General features: G+C 40.2%; 1 protein-coding gene across 8 annotated transcripts in view; it reads right to left on the bottom strand.

Moving 5' to 3' along the window:
- AADACL3 (arylacetamide deacetylase like 3) overlaps positions 1-17275 on the bottom strand; it is a 155614-nt gene that overhangs the window by 79457 nt on the left and 58882 nt on the right. For 3 of the 8 annotated variants that reach the window (XM_070384918.1, XM_070384926.1, XM_070384920.1), the window contains exons 3-4: positions 5168-5351; positions 615-852 (exon numbers count right to left, since the gene is read on the bottom strand). In XM_070384918.1, the coding sequence (XP_070241019.1) occupies positions 615-624 (10 nt within the window). In that variant the 5' untranslated portion in view covers positions 625-852; positions 5168-5351. Of the gene's footprint in view, positions 1-551; positions 853-3673; positions 3727-5167; positions 5352-17275 lie in introns of those variants that run through there. The other 5 variants (XM_070384919.1, XM_070384922.1, XM_070384921.1 and 2 more) reach the window with 3 other exon arrangements.

Raw genomic sequence — 17275 nt, 5'->3', positions numbered from 1 at the left:
CACTCCTCCTCCCCTTTACACACACACACTCACACATACACAAATCCTTCCTAGGAAGAAAGCCACATGCTCCAGTTGAGTAGAGATCCTACTAATCTACTTTTCTTTCTTCCTCTTCACTTCCTGAACTTTTTCTAAAGAAGTCTGTTTCTGTAAGGTTATTTTCAATGAAAGGTAATACCTTAGTAACTAGATATAAAAGCAAAACACTTCTTTAAAAAATATTAAAGACTCTGCTCAGTTAGTAAAAGTTCCAGAAAGTGTTTCCTGACCACCTCCAACTTAGGTACCCCTCTCCTGAGCTTCCAGAACACCCCTCTATACCAACTCTACCAGCTGAAATTATCCAAGTGTTTGTCTCATTTGCCTTAACCAGGTATCAAGCTTCAGGCGTGCTGGGGCCCTGACTTACTCCTCGAGGTATTCCCAGCAGCTCATTCCACAGCTGACAGGCAATACTTTGGCACTGACGGATCTACAACTGAATCTGGACATCTCCCAAGGAGAAAGGCCCTCAACAAGAGACAGGTAGGGTCTGAAACGCTATCTACCTCCTCACTGCAGTAGGGATGCTCAGACAGTGCACCTTCCAAGGCCCAGAGCAGCGTTCTTACTTATTAACATCCTGGAAATCCCCTGGTCGCGGACTTTTGGAGTGACGTCCAGTATGCAAATACTCAGGGCCTGGTCCTGGTGAGCAGCAGAAACGATGCCTTGTGTGAAAGTTCCACAGGCAGCAGAGGGATCTTTTATTAGTCATTTCAATGCACACAGCTGTTAAGAATCTGGCGAAGTTTTATTTGGCTGGGGGGAGTGCATTTTCCACTTGTGGGCGTCTTGAAAACTTTCACACTAAAAAACAAAAAAAAGAGTTGAGAAAGTCATCAGTCCAAAGTGGGAAGCCAGAAATTGAGGGTAGAGAGACTAGGGCAGCAAATATAACAGAGAGAGGCCTGAACATAAACCAAAGACCCAAGTTCCCAGGCAGCCCTGCCACTTCCAGGTGTTCCATGGGCAAGTCAGCCCCTGCTCTCAGTATCCTCCCATGAGAAGAGAGATATCAATGCCCCCCTAGGAGGTGGGGAAGATTAGTGGGTGTGAGCCTGGGCCGACTGGCAGTATTCAAAGATAGGCATTATTTCCAGCTACAGAGGCAGAAGACAGGGAGTTCATAGAAAAGAGAGAAGGATGAATGCTGGGGAAGAGACACTGATTGAACCAGCTTCCACATCTTGCTGCATGCATGCGTGCTAAGTCACTTCAGTTGTGTCTGACTGTTTGCAATCCTATGGACCAGTAGCCCACCAGGCTCCTCTGTCCATGGGATTCTCCAGGCAAGAATATTGGAGTGGGTTGCCATGCCCTCTTCCAGGGGATCTTCCCAACCCAGGGATCAAACCCATGTCTCTTATGTCTCCTGCACTGGCAGGCGAGTTCTTTACCACTAGCGCCACCTGGGAAGTCCACGACTCTCTACAGTGCCTGCAGAAGATCCACGGGGAAAGGGGAGAGGACGAGAGAAAGCAGCCACGGGCCAGAGTCGGGTCAGGTGGCCAGGAGTGGACTCCCCTCATGTCTCCGCTATAACGGACTGAAGGATTTTTTAAGATTTTTTTTTTAAATAGGCTTCTAACTCCACTGATAATGTTACCCTGGCCTCAATCCTCCTCTGATTTTAACCTCAGTTTGTTCATGTTTAAGATGAAAAGCTGGATCCAAACACAATTCAGTTGGCCTGTCCTTTGGCAGCATCCCTATGCTTCTTTTCCCACTGGTTCTTCCCTCATGACACACCTGTGACATGTGTGTACTGAATGAGCTGCATGCAACAGAATGCAAGTAAAAAGCCCTTGTTTTTGCCTTGGTCCTTTCAGCCCCACTATCTGGAGATCCAACCAGTCCATTCTGAAGGAGATCAGCCCTGGGATTTCTTTGGAAGGAATGATGCTAAAGCTGAAACTCCAGTACTTTGGCCACCTCACGCAAAGAGTTGACTCATTGGAAAAGACCCTGATGCTGGGAGGGATTGGGGGCAGGAGGAGAAGGGGATGACAGAGGATGAGATGGCTGGATGGCATCACTGACTCAATGGACGTGAGTCTGAGTGAACTCCAGGAGTTGGTGATGGACAGGGAGGCCTGGCGTGCTGCGATTCATGGGGTCGCAAAGAGTCGGACACGACTGAGCGACTGATCTGATCTGATCTGAATATGTGTTTTCCCTGTCGTTTGGATGAAAGCTGAACAATACATGGATTTTCTAACCACTCTTAGGCGTGAAACAAAGAGGTCCTTTGTCTTCCTTTAAAAGACCAGCCCAAAGTAATAATAGCACCCCACTCGATGCAAAGCTTCCTCTCCAGTTTGTCTCTTCAGTCTTGGAAACCCACTGTACAGAGGAGGAGTGTGTGCGTGGACTTCACTATTTCTCCTGTTTTGCCTCTTCACCTCCTCTAGTTAGCTGCTAACTCTCAACCTGAGGTGTTGGGAGGGAGGGAACTGGGGGTAAAGACACAGTTGTTCACGGCTCTTACTGTCACCACACAGTCAGGGTTCTCTGAATTTGGCAAAGTTTAAACACTTGACTCCTCTAGGGCTGCTCTTAGAAATGTTGCAGTAAGATGATATGGCCATCAGGTGGCAGTAAAGGTCTTTTTTCCCTGTCAGAAGAGCCTACTATCAGGGCTAGTATTAAGACTAGGTAATTTCCCTAAGATGCTAAATTTCCTTCAGAAAGTTAAATATGCGTTCCCTCTATTTAAAAATGAAACAAAAAAATACATGACACTAAAAACATCAATCTGACTAGCATACATATATATTTTTTAATGATGCTAATAAACATTTAAAAGTTTAGTCAGACTCCTGAAACTTTTTTTAGGCCCATCTGTAAATGTCCTTGTAAAATCTAGTTTTAGCAAGAATGCTAAAAAAATCAGTTTAACCGGAAACCCCACCCTCAACATCTGATCACCATCAATATCTGATCAGGTTCCTCATCCTCCAGCATTCTGAGGTAACGTCTGATCACCCTGGCTGTCTTTAGCAAGACTCCTGTTAGTCGATTTAACCATCTTCCTCTTAGTAATTTTCCATACACTGACCCCCATCTGCTTCTTGGCTATAGATACCGCCTGCCCATATTGCAGTGGTCCCTGTATCTATTACAACTGAATAAAGTTGTATTCTGAATAAAACTTTGTATTCTGAACAAAGTCCTGAGTAAAGTCTGCCTTAGTAGGGAACAAACTTTCAAAGAGAAATCTCCGAAGTAATTAAATAAAGACATAATTTATCAATTCTCCCCCTCTCCCAGTTAACACCATGTGATTCTAAATCTTGTTCCCAGATTTCACTTATAATTTACCTTCCCCTAAATTAGATTCAGAAACTTTCACCAAGGGCTCCCTGTAAGGCATATTTCCATGTAAAGGACTTCATGGATGCTGGGGTCCCTTGCTGAGCTGTGTCTCTGCTGAGGGGGAAATATTTAACTACCTCATTCTGAAAGCAGTGTGCTCAGAACATGAAATTAAACTAAAGCTATAAGATGCACCGAGACTTTGCTGCTTTGGGCTGGAGGGTTCAGAGAAGGTTTTCATGTAGGAGCTGCACTGACAGGTTCTTGAAAGGGTTCCAGTACAAGATGGCACATAGAAGGCACCTGAACGCACCTCCTCTCATGGACACACCAAACCTGCAGATACACATGAGGCAACTCCCTCTGAAAGAAAACCAGAAATCAGCAGAGTGACTACTACACACTGGGTGAATAACAAAATACCCACATATAAAAGGAGCTCAACATATCTTCAACTACTGCGAGTCACTGAGAACAGCTTGGACAACATCATGAAGGTTTGAGAAACAACCCACAGCTCAGATCAAGCGGAATGATAAGTTCATTCCCTACACAAGACCTGGGGAAAGGCAGTTGTTTTAGCTGATGCACAGACATCAATACAGAGAGTCAAGGAAAATGAAGAAGACAAGATTATGTGCCAAATAAAAGAACAAGTCAAAACTTTGGAAATAGATCTTAATAAAATGGAGATAAGTGATTTACTGGATAGAAAATTCAAAACAAGGACCACTGAGGAAAACAGTGCATAAACCAAATGAGGTTTCAACAAAGAGAACATATTTAAAGGTACCAAACAAATCACAGAGCTGAAAAATACAATAATTGAACTGAAATATTCAATAGAGGGACTCAACATCAGACCACATCAGGCAGAAGAAAGGATCACCAAATTCAAAAATAAGGCAGTGGCATTCATCCAAACAAGGGAGAAAAATAAGAATGAAAAAGAGTAAAGATAGCTTAATGGGACTTAGGAGATACCATGAAGAAGATCAACTATTCATCACAGAGGTCCCCGAAGTAAAGAAGGGAAAGAGGAAGAAAACATATTTAAAGAAATAATGGCTGAAACTTTCCTAACCTAGGAAAGAAATAGATATCCAAATCCAGAAAGCCCAGACAACACAAAAAAAGGTCCAAAGACACCCACACTAAGACATGTTATAATTTTCAAGTTAAAAATAAGAAAATCTTAAAAGCAGAAAGAGAAAAAGAACCTGTTAAGTACATGGGAACTCCCATTAGACTATAAGCATATTTTTCAATAGAAACTTTGCAGGCCAGAAGGGAGTGCCACAATATAGTCAAAGTGATGAAAGAAAAGGTTGCTGACCAAGAATATACTACTCAGCAAAGCTGTCTCTCAGAAATGAATGAGAGATAGTTTCCAGACAAGCAAAATCTAAGGTTTCATCACCACTGGACCAGTCTTACAAGAAATGTTAAAAGGACTTCCTCAGGCTGAAGCAAGAGGATGATAATTAGTAATAGGAAAACATGAAAGTGTAACTCTAAAGTTAAATATATAATGAAATTCAAAATACTCTAATGTTGTAAAGGTAATGGATAAATCACTTATAAATCTAGTATAAAGGTTAAAAGACACAAGTAGTAAAAATAACTATAACTATAATAATTTGTTAATGGATACATAAGGTTAAAAAAGTAAATTGTTACACTGAAAACAAAGAAAAATGTGTGAGGAACAGTAAAAAGGGAGAGGTTTTAGTACATGTTCAAAAATAAACTGTTACTAGCCTAAAATAATGGAGAAGGCAATGGCACCCCACTCCAGTACTCTTACCTGCAGAATCCCATGGATGGAGGAGCCTGGAAGGCTGCAGTCCATGGGGTCACTGAGGGTCGGACATGACTGAGTGACTTCACTTTCACTTTTCACTTTCATGCATTGGAGAAGGAAATGGCAATCCACTCCAGTGTTCTTGCTTGGAGAATCCCAGGGACAGCGGAGCCTTGTGGGCTGCCATCTATGAGGTCGCACAGAGTCAGACATGACTGAAGCAACTTAGCAGCAGCAGCAGCAGTACATACACAAAATAGAAAGAGAAAGGAATCTAGGCATACTACTACAGAAATCATCAAATCACAAAGGAGGACAGCAAGAGAAGAAGAAAGGAAAAAAGGACTTACAAAGTAACCAGAAAACCACTACAAACTGGCAATTTAAGTCCCTAACTATCACTAATCACTTTAAATATAAATTAAATTCTCCAATCAGAATACATAGAGTAGCTATGTGGAATGAGGGAAAGAGAGTGTTTTCCCAAAAGTTTTACTTTCATTTTAGGTCCAAAGTATTCACTAACAAAAGAAACCACTCACACACACACACACACACACACACACACACACACACCAAACAATTTCAATATTTAGTAGAGGATCGTTTGACTTAATTTCAATATACAGTCATTAAAAAATGAGAAAAGAGAGAAGCAAAAGCACATACATCACCAAATTGGGGCAACCTACATCTAATCTTGAAGAGTGCTGGAAATACTCTCATTAACAGCAAACTGGAGTCCCAGTTGGGAAAAAGTCCCAGACGGTTCGTCCACCCACAGGTGAGACTTCAAATTGCAGTTTTGGGGACTCTGCTTATAATCCTAGGCTGTAAAGTGTTATTATCATCAGTTTTTCTGCAAAAATGCAGCTCAGGTTTTTCTTAACTTTTACAAAGCTCTTTGTTTCACCTGGTAAATCATAGGATTTTTTATACCCCAGAGGGTTGGCCAGACCCTCAGGGGCTCAAAAATGCCAAGACCCACTCCCCCCTTTCTTATCTAAAGTCTGCCTAACTTGCTGTGCTTGCAGACAGGCTAGAATCCCGGCACTGTCCAGGCAGGTCAGAAGCGGGTCAAAGGTCTACCTGCCTGCTTTTGAAGCCTGAACAAGACTTCCTCCATTTTAATTTCCATAACAAAGAAAGAGAGAGAGACTCCACTATATACTGCCTAAAGAGATCCACTTTAGCTTTAAATATACATAAACACAGTGAGAGTGAATGGCTGGGAAAAGATATTCTATGCAAATGGACACCAAAGCAAAGCAAGAGTAGCATATTATAACAGACAAAACATACTTTAAGACAAAGACTAGTAAGAGACAAAGAAGGTCATTATATAATGATAAAGGGATTAATCCAATAAGAGGATGTAACATTTGTATATACTTATGCATCCAACATAGGAGCAACTAAATATTTAGAGTAAATATTAACAGAATTAAAGGGAGAAATAGATCTCAGAGAATCCAATATACACTTTCAATAATGAGTAGATCATGCAGACTGAAATCAATATGAAAGCATGGGACTTAAAACCATATTAGACAAGGTAGACTTAACAGGCATTTACAGAAAATTCCATCCAACAGCACCAGATTACAAATTCTTCTCAACTGTACATTGATCATTCTCTAGGAAAGATCATATGTTAGTCCACAAAACAAGTCTTAATAAATTTAAGAAGACTGAAACCAAATCAGGTACCTTTTCTAACTACAATGAAATTAAAAATCAATTACAAGAGGAAAACTGGGAAACTCACAAATATGTGGCTATTACACAATATACCATTGTTTAATAATAATGCCTACATTAAGAAACAAGAAATATCTCAAAAAAACTAAATATACACCTCAAGAAACTTGATAAAGAAGAACAAATTGAGTCCAAAATTAGTATAAAGAATAAACTATTAAAGAGTGGAAATAAATGAAAGAGACTAAAAAAGACAATAGAAAAAAATCAATTAAATTCAAAGGTAGGTTTTGAGAAGAAAAACAAAATTGACACAGTTTTAGTTAGACTCAACAAGAAAAAGAGAGGGCTTGAATAAATAAAACTATAAATGGAAGAGAAGACATTACAACTGACATTACATAGGACAAATGAGCATAAGTGACGACTATGAACAGCTATTTGCCCACAACTTAGACAAATAAGAGAAAATGGATAAATTCCTAAAAATATACAACCTACCAAAACTTAATCAAGAAGAAATAGAAAATCTGAACAGATCAATTACTATTAAGGAGGTAAGGAGCTTGAATCAGTAATCAAAAACCTCCTACCAAAAAAAAAAAAAAGTTCAAGAAAAGATGGCTTCATGGTGAATTCTAAGAAACATTTAAATAAGAATAAATACCAATCCTTCCCAAACTCTTTCCAAAAAAAAAAAAGAGAAGGAGGAAACACTTGCAGACTCATTTTACAAGGCCAGTATTACCTTGACCCCAAAACCAGACAAGGATACTACAAGAAAGGAAAATTATAGGCTAATATCCCCAACTAACATAGATGCAAAAATTCTCAACAAAACATTAGTAAATATAATTCAACAGTACACTAAAAGGATCAAACACCATGACCAAATGGGATTTATTCCAGAGATGCAAGGAAGGTTCAACATTCACAATCAATCAATGTGATACAACCATTAAGAAGATGAAGGATAAAAGTCATAAGATCATCTCAAACAGTGCAGAAAGAGCATCTGAAAAATTCCACATCCTTTCATGATTTAAAAAAAAAAACAAAAACCACCTCTCAACAAATGAGTATATACAACACAAAGGCCATATAGGACAAGCCATAACTAACATACTCAATGGGGAAAGCTGAAAGCTTTTCCTCTAAGATCAGGAAAAAGATAACAATACCTACTCTTGCCACTTTTTTTAATCTAGCACTGGAAGTTCTAGCCAGAGCAATCAGACAAGAAAAAGGATATCCAAATTAGAAAGAATGAAGTAAAACTGTCAGTATTTGCAGATGACATGACATTATACAGAGCAAATCCTAAATACTTCAACAACAAAAAAAATGAGAATAATAAATTCAGTGAAGTTTTAGGATGCAATTAAAAATGTAGATTAAGTTAATATAGAAAAATCAATTGTGCTTCTATGCACTATTAACAAACTAAAGGGAAGAGAAATTAAGAAAATAATCCCATTAAAACTGCATAAAAAATAATAAAAATAATCAAGGAAGTTAAAGATCTCTCATGAAAACTATAAGATATTGGTGAAAGAAACTAAAAACACAATTACATGAAAGGTACTCTATGCTTATGGATTGGAGGAAGTAATACTATCAAAATTTCCATGCTGACCAAAGTGATCTACAGATTCAATCCAATCTCTTCCAGAATTGCAATGATATTTTTCATAGAATTAGAAAAAGCAATCCGAAAATGTGTAAAACCTCAAACAGTGAAAGAAATCTTGAGAATGAAAAACAAAGCTGAGGCATCAGCCTTCCTGATTTCAAGCTATATTACAAAGCTGTAGTAATCAAAACAGTAAGGGACTGTTGTAAAAGCAGACATATAGATCAATGGGACAATAGAGACCCCAGCTAATTTACCTCCTTTAGAAAAACAATAACAATCACCTCATTTTTCTCACACTGATATTTATGTTTCTATAATTTCTTTCTGTCTCTGGGAAACTGAAATTTAAATACAATAGCCAAACCCAACTTGTGCATCTGGCTTAAATTACCTAAAACATAATATAGCAATTTGGACCTAAACATAAAAACTCTAGTGTTACTGCACTATAGGGATACCACATGTTCAACACTTCTTTTCATTTCTGTTTTTTCTAGTCATATCTTTAAGTGCCTAATGATAACAGATTTACTAAGCCTGTGCATTACTACACAATTTGTTGCCCTATGGTGAGACTATAACAGGACAGAACATCAAAGGTTAAGGCTAACTTCTAGTGGAAAAGAATCTGTCTACAATGCAGGATACCCTGGTTCGATTCCTGGGTCAGGAAGACCCTCTGGAGAAGGGATAGGCTATCCACTCCAGTATTCTTGGTCTTCGGAGAAGGCAATGGCACCCCACTCCAGTACTCTTGCCTGGAAAATCCCATGGACAGAGGAGCCTGGTAGGCTGCAGTCCATGGGGTCGTGAAGAGTCGGACACAACTGAGCGACTTCACTTTCACTTTTCACTTTCATGCATTGGAGAAGGAAATGGAAACCCACTCCAGTGTTCTTGCCTGGAGAATCCCAGGGACGGGGAGCCTGGTGGGCTGCCGTCTGTGGGGTCGCACAGAGTCGGACACGACTGAAGCAACTTAGCAGCAGCAGCAGTAGCAGCATTCTTGGTCTTCCCTTGCGGCTCAGCAGGTAAAGAATCCGCCTGCAATGCAGGAGACCTGGGTTTGATCCCTGGGTGGGGAAGATCCCCTGGAGAAGGGAAAGGCTACCCACTCCAGTATTCTGGCCTGGAGAATATAATGGACTATACAGTCCATGGGGTCACAAAGAGTCAGACACAACTGAGTGACTTTCATTTTCTAGTGGAAACATTTGACAACAAGCAAACATTTAAAGGCATTTATACCCATAAAATGTTTAAAACAGTGCCAGGCAGAGAATGAGTGCTCAGTAGATGTAAGCTAGTTTCAATACCTGGGGACAAAATTGATGGTTAGATCAGGAAGTGATTTTATAACTAGTAAGTCATAAATAATGCAGAAATGGACAGAAGGAATGGTGGTGCCAGAGGCAAAAAAAAAAAAAAAAAGATTAAGAGAGAATGAAGAAAGTCCACTCATTCATTCAGTAGCCATTTAGCAAATGAGTGCTATGTGCCAGTTTTCAAAGGTTGAGGAGTTTGATAAAGGAGGCAGGTCTTTATAGTACAATGTGATAACTGCAATGAAAGAGTGATGCCCAGTGCAGCAGGGAAGCACAGACAAAGGGAACAAAAGCCAGTCGAGGAGGTCAAACAGGGGTCAGGGAAATGTCCTAGAATGACACCACAGCTGCCTCTTTCTGGGGCAGTGAGAGCTGGCCAGGCTAAAGCTGGGAAGATGGACCATTCCAGGTAAAAAAGGAACACTAAGCAGACACAGACTTAAAGCAGCCAAATGTGTACAGGGGAAGTGCGAACACTTCAGTTCCCCTCTGCCTTGGGAAACCAGTCAATTATTGAGCAACATGTAGTTACTAGAACTATATACACCCAACAAAGGTCCCATGAAGAAAGAAGACTTCTCGCATCGCTAGCCAACCTGAGTAAGAGGGTGAATACCACAAGATGGACTTTGGTGACATGGAGAAAGTTTTGTCTGCTTCACATACTAACCACTGAAGATATTGTTACATGTTGTATCTTAACTGTATTAATATCACTTGCAACCAAAAGAGACCTAATCAATACATGGTCTTCCACATTAACCCTCATAACCATCCTAATAGATTTTATTATCCCACCATAAAGATGAGGAAACTGATTCCCAAAGACATTAAATGATTTTTCTCAAGATCACAGCCACTAACAGAAAGAACAGGAACTGAATTTCAATAGTATGCATAATTTTATTTCCCCTTCCATTCTACCTCTTTAACGAAAATACAGCTTTCAAGACCTCGCTTGAATCTCACCTCCTTGCAAAGCTTTCTCTGGCCTCTGCTACAGCACATACAGCCTTTCATAGGCCAAGCACTCGGTAACAGTTTAATGTTTGAAGATAATAATCAATGATTGTTTAGCAAGGGCTGATCTGTGTGGGTACAATGTATCCACGGGAAAAAGAGCAACCACAGCAGCCTGGACTCAGGAGAGAAGTCTTATGTGAAGGGCTAGGCCCACTCCAGTGTTCTTGCCTTGAGAATCCCAGGGACCAGGGAACCTGGTGGGCTGCTGTCTGTGGGGTCGCACAGAGTCGGACACAACTGAAGCGACTTAGCAGCAGCAGCAGCAGGCTTAGGCAATGGCACCCCACTCTGGTACTCTTGCCTGGGGGATCCCATGGACAGAGGAGCCTGGTAGGCTGCAGTCCATGGGGTCGCTAAGAGTTGGACATGACTGAATGACTTCACTTTCACTTTTTACTTTCATGCATTGGAGAAGGAAATGGCAACCCACTCCAGTGTTCTTGCCTGGAGAATCCCAGGGACAGGGGAGCCTGGTGGGCTGCCATCTATGAGGTCGCACAGAGTCAGACATGACTGAAGCAACTTAGCAGCAACAGCAGCAGCAGGCTTTGACCCAGGTCTTGAAGACAGTGGAAGCTATGAATTACTAAATGCATCTGGGGTAGGAAGGGGAAAAACAATATTACATCTATCTTCTAGGTCTCTGGCTTTAATGTTATATTTTGCCAAATCTCTGATTATTAGAGAGAAAGAAACCATTCTGATTGAATCATCTTATATGTGCTTCTTTTTTGGGTGCCTTCTATGGACAAGACTCTGTGAGAGGTACCAAGATGAATTATTCACATACCTATCTTCTCCTGCTTGCAAGGAGAGGAAGACCTATACATAAATATCTCTAATAAAATGTACAAAGTTGAAACAACCATAAACAAGATATGGACTGCTATGGTTCATTAGAAGAACCTATCACTTCCAGGTGGGGGTCTTTCTGATAGCTTCCTAGAAACAATGGTGTTGCTGCTAGCTTTGCAAGGAGGATAGGATTTGCAAAGATGAAGATGGGTTCCAGGCTGTTCCACGAGGCAGAGAAACCCACACACAAAAAGAAAGGTAGGAAAGTTCAAATCCAGTAAAGATGTGTGAGGGGTCTCATTTTACTGCAACCTTGTAGATACAGAGTAGAAAATTAAGTTACAACACAAGTGAAGCAATATCATGGAGTGAAAAGAACATGAAACTTTGGAGTCCTGTGAAAAAATTACTATTCTATCATTTCCTGCTTATGTGGTCTTGGGCAAATTATTTAAATTCCTGAATGCCAGTTACTCAGTTACCTCATCTGTAAAATGGGACCAGACAGGAGGGTCCCCAGGCAAGCAATAATGTGATGTCCCTTCTATCTGATATTCTTTAAATATGGATTCAAATTTTCTAAAAGACAGGCTGAGCACTGAGTCAGGTAGAGACACCTGCCTTTCTTCTACTATCTCAAGCAATTTCAAAGTTCCAGGCAGTCAAACAACACCCTGTAGTTAATATGAGTGTTCTCCTCTCTTTGAACTATGTTCGGACCCTTCAATAGGAGTTCCTGGTGAATTCAATATCCCTTATAGGCTGTGATTTCGAACTTATGCCCTTCTGGCCCATCTCTTGGCTCAACTCTGTTCAAAGAATGCTTACAAGGATTAATGAGATTACAAAAATTGAGTGTTCTGTAAGAACAGCTATAGTTATCACTGAGAGACAAACTGAAGGAGGAGAAACTGAAGTAATGGAGACTGGCTAAGAGGTAATTTAGGAGGACTATTACATAATCCAAGAAAAAAATCTGAAGGCCTGAAATAAGAGAAAGGTGGTGGGGATAGAGAAGAAAGGATAAATTTAAAAGCTCTCACTGAAATAGAATCCTGAGGACTTGGCAAATAACTAATGTGTGAAATAAAGTAAAGGAAGAGGTTGAAATCTGGGCTCTATGAGGACTTTACTGTCACTAATAGAACTAGTGAGGAGGGAAAAAAGGAACAGATTTGGAAAGAAAATCACTGAATCTGTTGGGACACGTTCAGTTAGGGGCCAGTAATAGTGTAACCCGGCAGGGAAAAAAATAAGAAAGAGTTCGTTCTTTATAGATTCTCTCCTTGACCAAACTCTGCTCAGACTCCATGTCTGTCTCTGCATTTTAGCAAGAATCCTGCTAAGTCAGGTTAGCCAGAAACCCTATCCTCCATATGTGATCACCCTCCATATGTAATTGGGTTCTTCATCCTCCATGTGATGTCTGATCATCCTGGTCTGCCTTCAGCAAGAATCCTGTTAGATCAGTTAGCCAGAACCCACCCCCTTATCTTTGATGTTTCCTCTTATAACTGTCCATCCACTGACCCCTACTCTTCTCCTTCTCACTTGTTCTTCTGTTTTGAAATGAGCTAAGTTTTATACCAAGATCTTTTTCTCCTATTGCAATAATTTTTCTAAATAAAATCTATTTTTATCATTTTATGTTCATCTCTGTTTTTATTTTTTTAACAGCAGTTAAGAATTCAGCCTGTTCTAGGGAGAACTAGAGGGTTGACATTTACACAGCCTTTTGTATGTTCACACCAGCAGCAGGGAAGCTTAGTCAGCAAACTGTGACTAAATCATGGACTGTTTCTACATTCTAGACACTTTTGGTGTCTTTCTATTAAAATCACTCTTTGTAAACCTCCTGAAAACTTTCCATTCTTTCTGACTCTCAGTTATATGGACATTATAGCAAAACAACAGCTCCCCAAAGATGTCTATGTCCTAATCTTTGGAACCTGTTAATATATTTCTTTGGAAGGAAGAATGCTAAAGCTGAAACTCCAGTACTTTCATCACCTCATGCAAAGAGTTGACTCATCAGAAAAGACTCTGATGCTGGGAGGGGCTGGGGGCAGGAGGAGAAGGGGACAACAGAGGATAAGATGGCTGGATGGCATCACTGACTCGATGGATGTGAGTCTGAGTGAACTCTGGGAGTTGGTGATGGACAGGGAGGCCTGGCGTGCTGCGATTCATAGGGTTGCAAAGAGTCGGACACGACTGAGCACCTGAAATGAACTGACCTGAACTGAACTGAATATATTACCTTGTGGGACAAAAGGGACTTTGTAACCCTAATTAAGTTTAAATTTTTAAAAATGATGGCTTATTCTGGATAATCCCAGTAAACCCAGTGTAATTCCAAGTGATCTTATAAAAGGGATACTAGAGAGTCAGAGAGACAGAGAGAGACTGAAGATGTATTGGAAGATGTGACTAGCCTGCTGGCTTTGAAGATAAGAAAGGGGCATGAGCCAATGAATTTGGACAGCCTCTAGAAGCTGGAAAATGCAAGGGAACAGACTCTACCCTAGATGCTCTAAAAGAAATACAGCCATGTTAACACCTTGATTTTAGGCTAGTGAAACTCAGTTCAGACTTTTGGCCCTTGGAATTATAAAATAACAAATCTGTATTGTTTTAAGCTATTTCTGCAGTAATTTGTCACAGTAGCAATAGGAAACTAATACAATAGGTGTGGTGAATGGCCTAAGCTATTCAGTTGATTAGCACTTGAGAAATGGAAGGTTGTGGACAGATAATACTTAAGAATGTTAAATGTGGTTCTCACAAGAGGAATTTTGCCCTCCTCTCCCTAGGGGACATTGCAAAAGTCTGAGATATATTTGATGGTCATGACCACAGGGTGGGTATCACTGCAGACATTACATCAAAAAAAAAAAAAAACAGAATATACATTCCTTTCAACTGTACATGGAATATTTTCTAGGACTGATCACATGCTAGGGCACAAAACAAGCCTCCACAAATTTAAGAGCATAGAACTTATTTCCAGCATCTTTCTGACCACAGTTGCATGAAACTAGAAATCAGTAACAGAAAAAGAAAAGATAAAAAAAAAAAAAAATTACATGGAAAGTAAACAACATGCTACTAAAAAACGAGTGGATCAATAACGTGAAATCAAAAAGAAAATTTTAAAAATACTTTGAGACAAATGACAATGAAAACACTGCCATACAAAATCTATGCTGCTGCTGCTGCTGCTAAGTTGCTTCAGTCGTGTCCGACTCTGTGCGACCCCACAGACGGCAGCCCACCAGGCTTCCCCGTCCCTGGGATTCTCCAGGCAAGAACACTGGAGTGGGTTGCCATTTCCTTCTCCAATGCATGAAAGTGAAAAGTGAAAGTGAAGTTGCTCAGTCATGTCCGACTCTAGTGACCCCATGGACTGCAGCCTACCAGGCTCCTCCGTCCATGGGATTTTCTAGGCAAAAGTACTGGAATGGGGTGCAGATGCAGCAAAAGCAGCTCTTAGAAGGAAGCTCATAGCAACACAGGCTTTCTTTAAGAAACAAGAAAAATCTCAATCTAATCTTCTACCTGCCGGGAGCCAGCGAGAGACATTCCGCTTGTGACAAAGGTCATGAGGAAGGAGGCTCGGCATACGCAAAGGCGGGATCGAGCCTCGGGAGTCTCCCCGGATATTCTCGAGCATCTTCCCCCAAAAAACCAGAGTCTGCCTACTTTATTGCTTTGTGCTCTCACCTCTGACTTTACTGGGGGCTGTCCCCTACCACCATCTCGCTCTCTCTGTCAAAGAGTTAACTTACAGCTCCAATTAATAAAGTTCCTGGGCAATTAGGAATGTTTAAATCCAAACCCCTCAGATGGCTCTCTAACTCGCCTGACAAGTTTACCCGGACTCCTACAGCTATGCATACGATTGTTTACAGTCTCCCAGCCTCAAGAGGCACGGGAAGCTTAAGATATTCAAATATCTTAGAGCCTCTCAGAGAGTTAGAAACTGTCAGAATAAACTAGTAAAGGATTTCATTGATGAGCAAATGTTTGTTGCCAAGTTTTCACATCCCCTGAATTGTATCCTTGAATGTGTATTAATTAATATAGTTGGTATGTAGAAAAAATAAGTAGTGGCCTTGGTGTTAGTAACTTTAGACCCTTAAGGTAATAAATTCTTTCCTTTGTTGTAAACCCATTACACATCCACCCTATAGGAATGCAATTTTATCTTTGGAAGATGGCGCCAAACCTTAAAATAATTACTCTTAGAGAAAATAAGTCTTTGTTGATAAGTCCTTGTCAAGAGTCATAAAATGTTAGTAGGCCTTCTGGCCAGAAGATGATGTAAATCACCTAAACCATTTGTATACGATAAATTTGCAGGAAAGAAACCCTAGTTTTTGATAAGGATCAAAAACTGCTGACTTTACATCTCCTATTATCCTCTATGTGTAACTTAGGGTATATAAGCCCCTGTTGAAAATAAAGCTATGGGCCTTGCTCAACAGCGCTTGGTCTCCCCATGTCATTCTTCCCTTTAACTTCCAGCTGAGTCTCCATCTGGAGCACAGAACCCACCATGCTTACTAATTATGCCTGGGCTTCTAAGACCCACTCGAGAAGGTGTCTAGGGTGAGGCACCTTCTGCTATTCGAGAGGGCGCCTGCGGCCTACGTAAGTGGTGCAAACTTCTTGTCTTGAAGTTTTATTGGTCTCCCAGGTAAACCAAGCTACTCAGCCTCTTTTCTCCACTGAATTTTCCTACTGAGCTATCCTCATTCTATCACTCTTTATATCTCTAATTACCACTTGAATAGGTCGCCAACGCCGTCTCCCCTTCGAATACCCTGGATCAGCTGGGGCTGGTCCCTGGCATCTACCTAAAAGAATCAGAAAAAGAAGAGCAAACAAAATATAAACTCAGCAGAAGAAACAAAATAATAAAGATCAGAGAGGAAATAAAATAGAGACTTAAAAAACAATAGAAAAAAAAAACAATAAGGTCAAGAGCTGGTTCTTTGAAAGGGCAAACAAAATTGACAAACCTCTGGCCAGGCTCACCAAGAAGAAGGCAGACAGTAAACAAAATAAGAAATGAAAGAGGAGCAATCACAACTGATACCACAGAAAGACAAAAAACTATAAGAGAATACTATGACCAATTATAAGCCAAAAATTGGACAACCTAGAAGAAATGGACATGTTTTGCTTCTAGAAACATACAGTCCATCAAAACGGAATCACAAAGATGTAGATAACTTGAAGAGACTGATCAATAGAAGTGAAATAGAATCTGTAACAAAAAGAGAAAAACTCCCTACACACAAAAGTCCAGGACCATACGCCTTCACAGGAGAATTCTATTGAACATACAAAGAAGAACTTATACTAATCCTTCTCAAACTCTTCCAAAAGACTAAAGAGAAGAAAACACTCTTAAATAAGTCTACAAAGCTACTATCACTGTGAAACCAAAATCAGACCAAAATACCACTAAAAAAGAAAATTACAGGCCAATATCTTTGATGAATGTAGATGCAAAAATACACAATGAAATATTAGAAAACCAAATTCAACAATACACACAAAAAGATCACACACAATGACCAAGTGGAATTCTTCCTAAGTTCACAAGAATGGTTTAACATACGC

Source organism: Bos mutus, chromosome 16 (genome assembly GCF_027580195.1).
Source record: "Bos mutus isolate GX-2022 chromosome 16, NWIPB_WYAK_1.1, whole genome shotgun sequence".
Lineage (NCBI taxonomy): Eukaryota > Metazoa > Chordata > Mammalia > Artiodactyla > Bovidae > Bos > Bos mutus.
The sequence above is the reverse complement of the archived record's forward strand: the minus strand, read 5'-3'. Positions and strand labels throughout refer to the sequence as shown.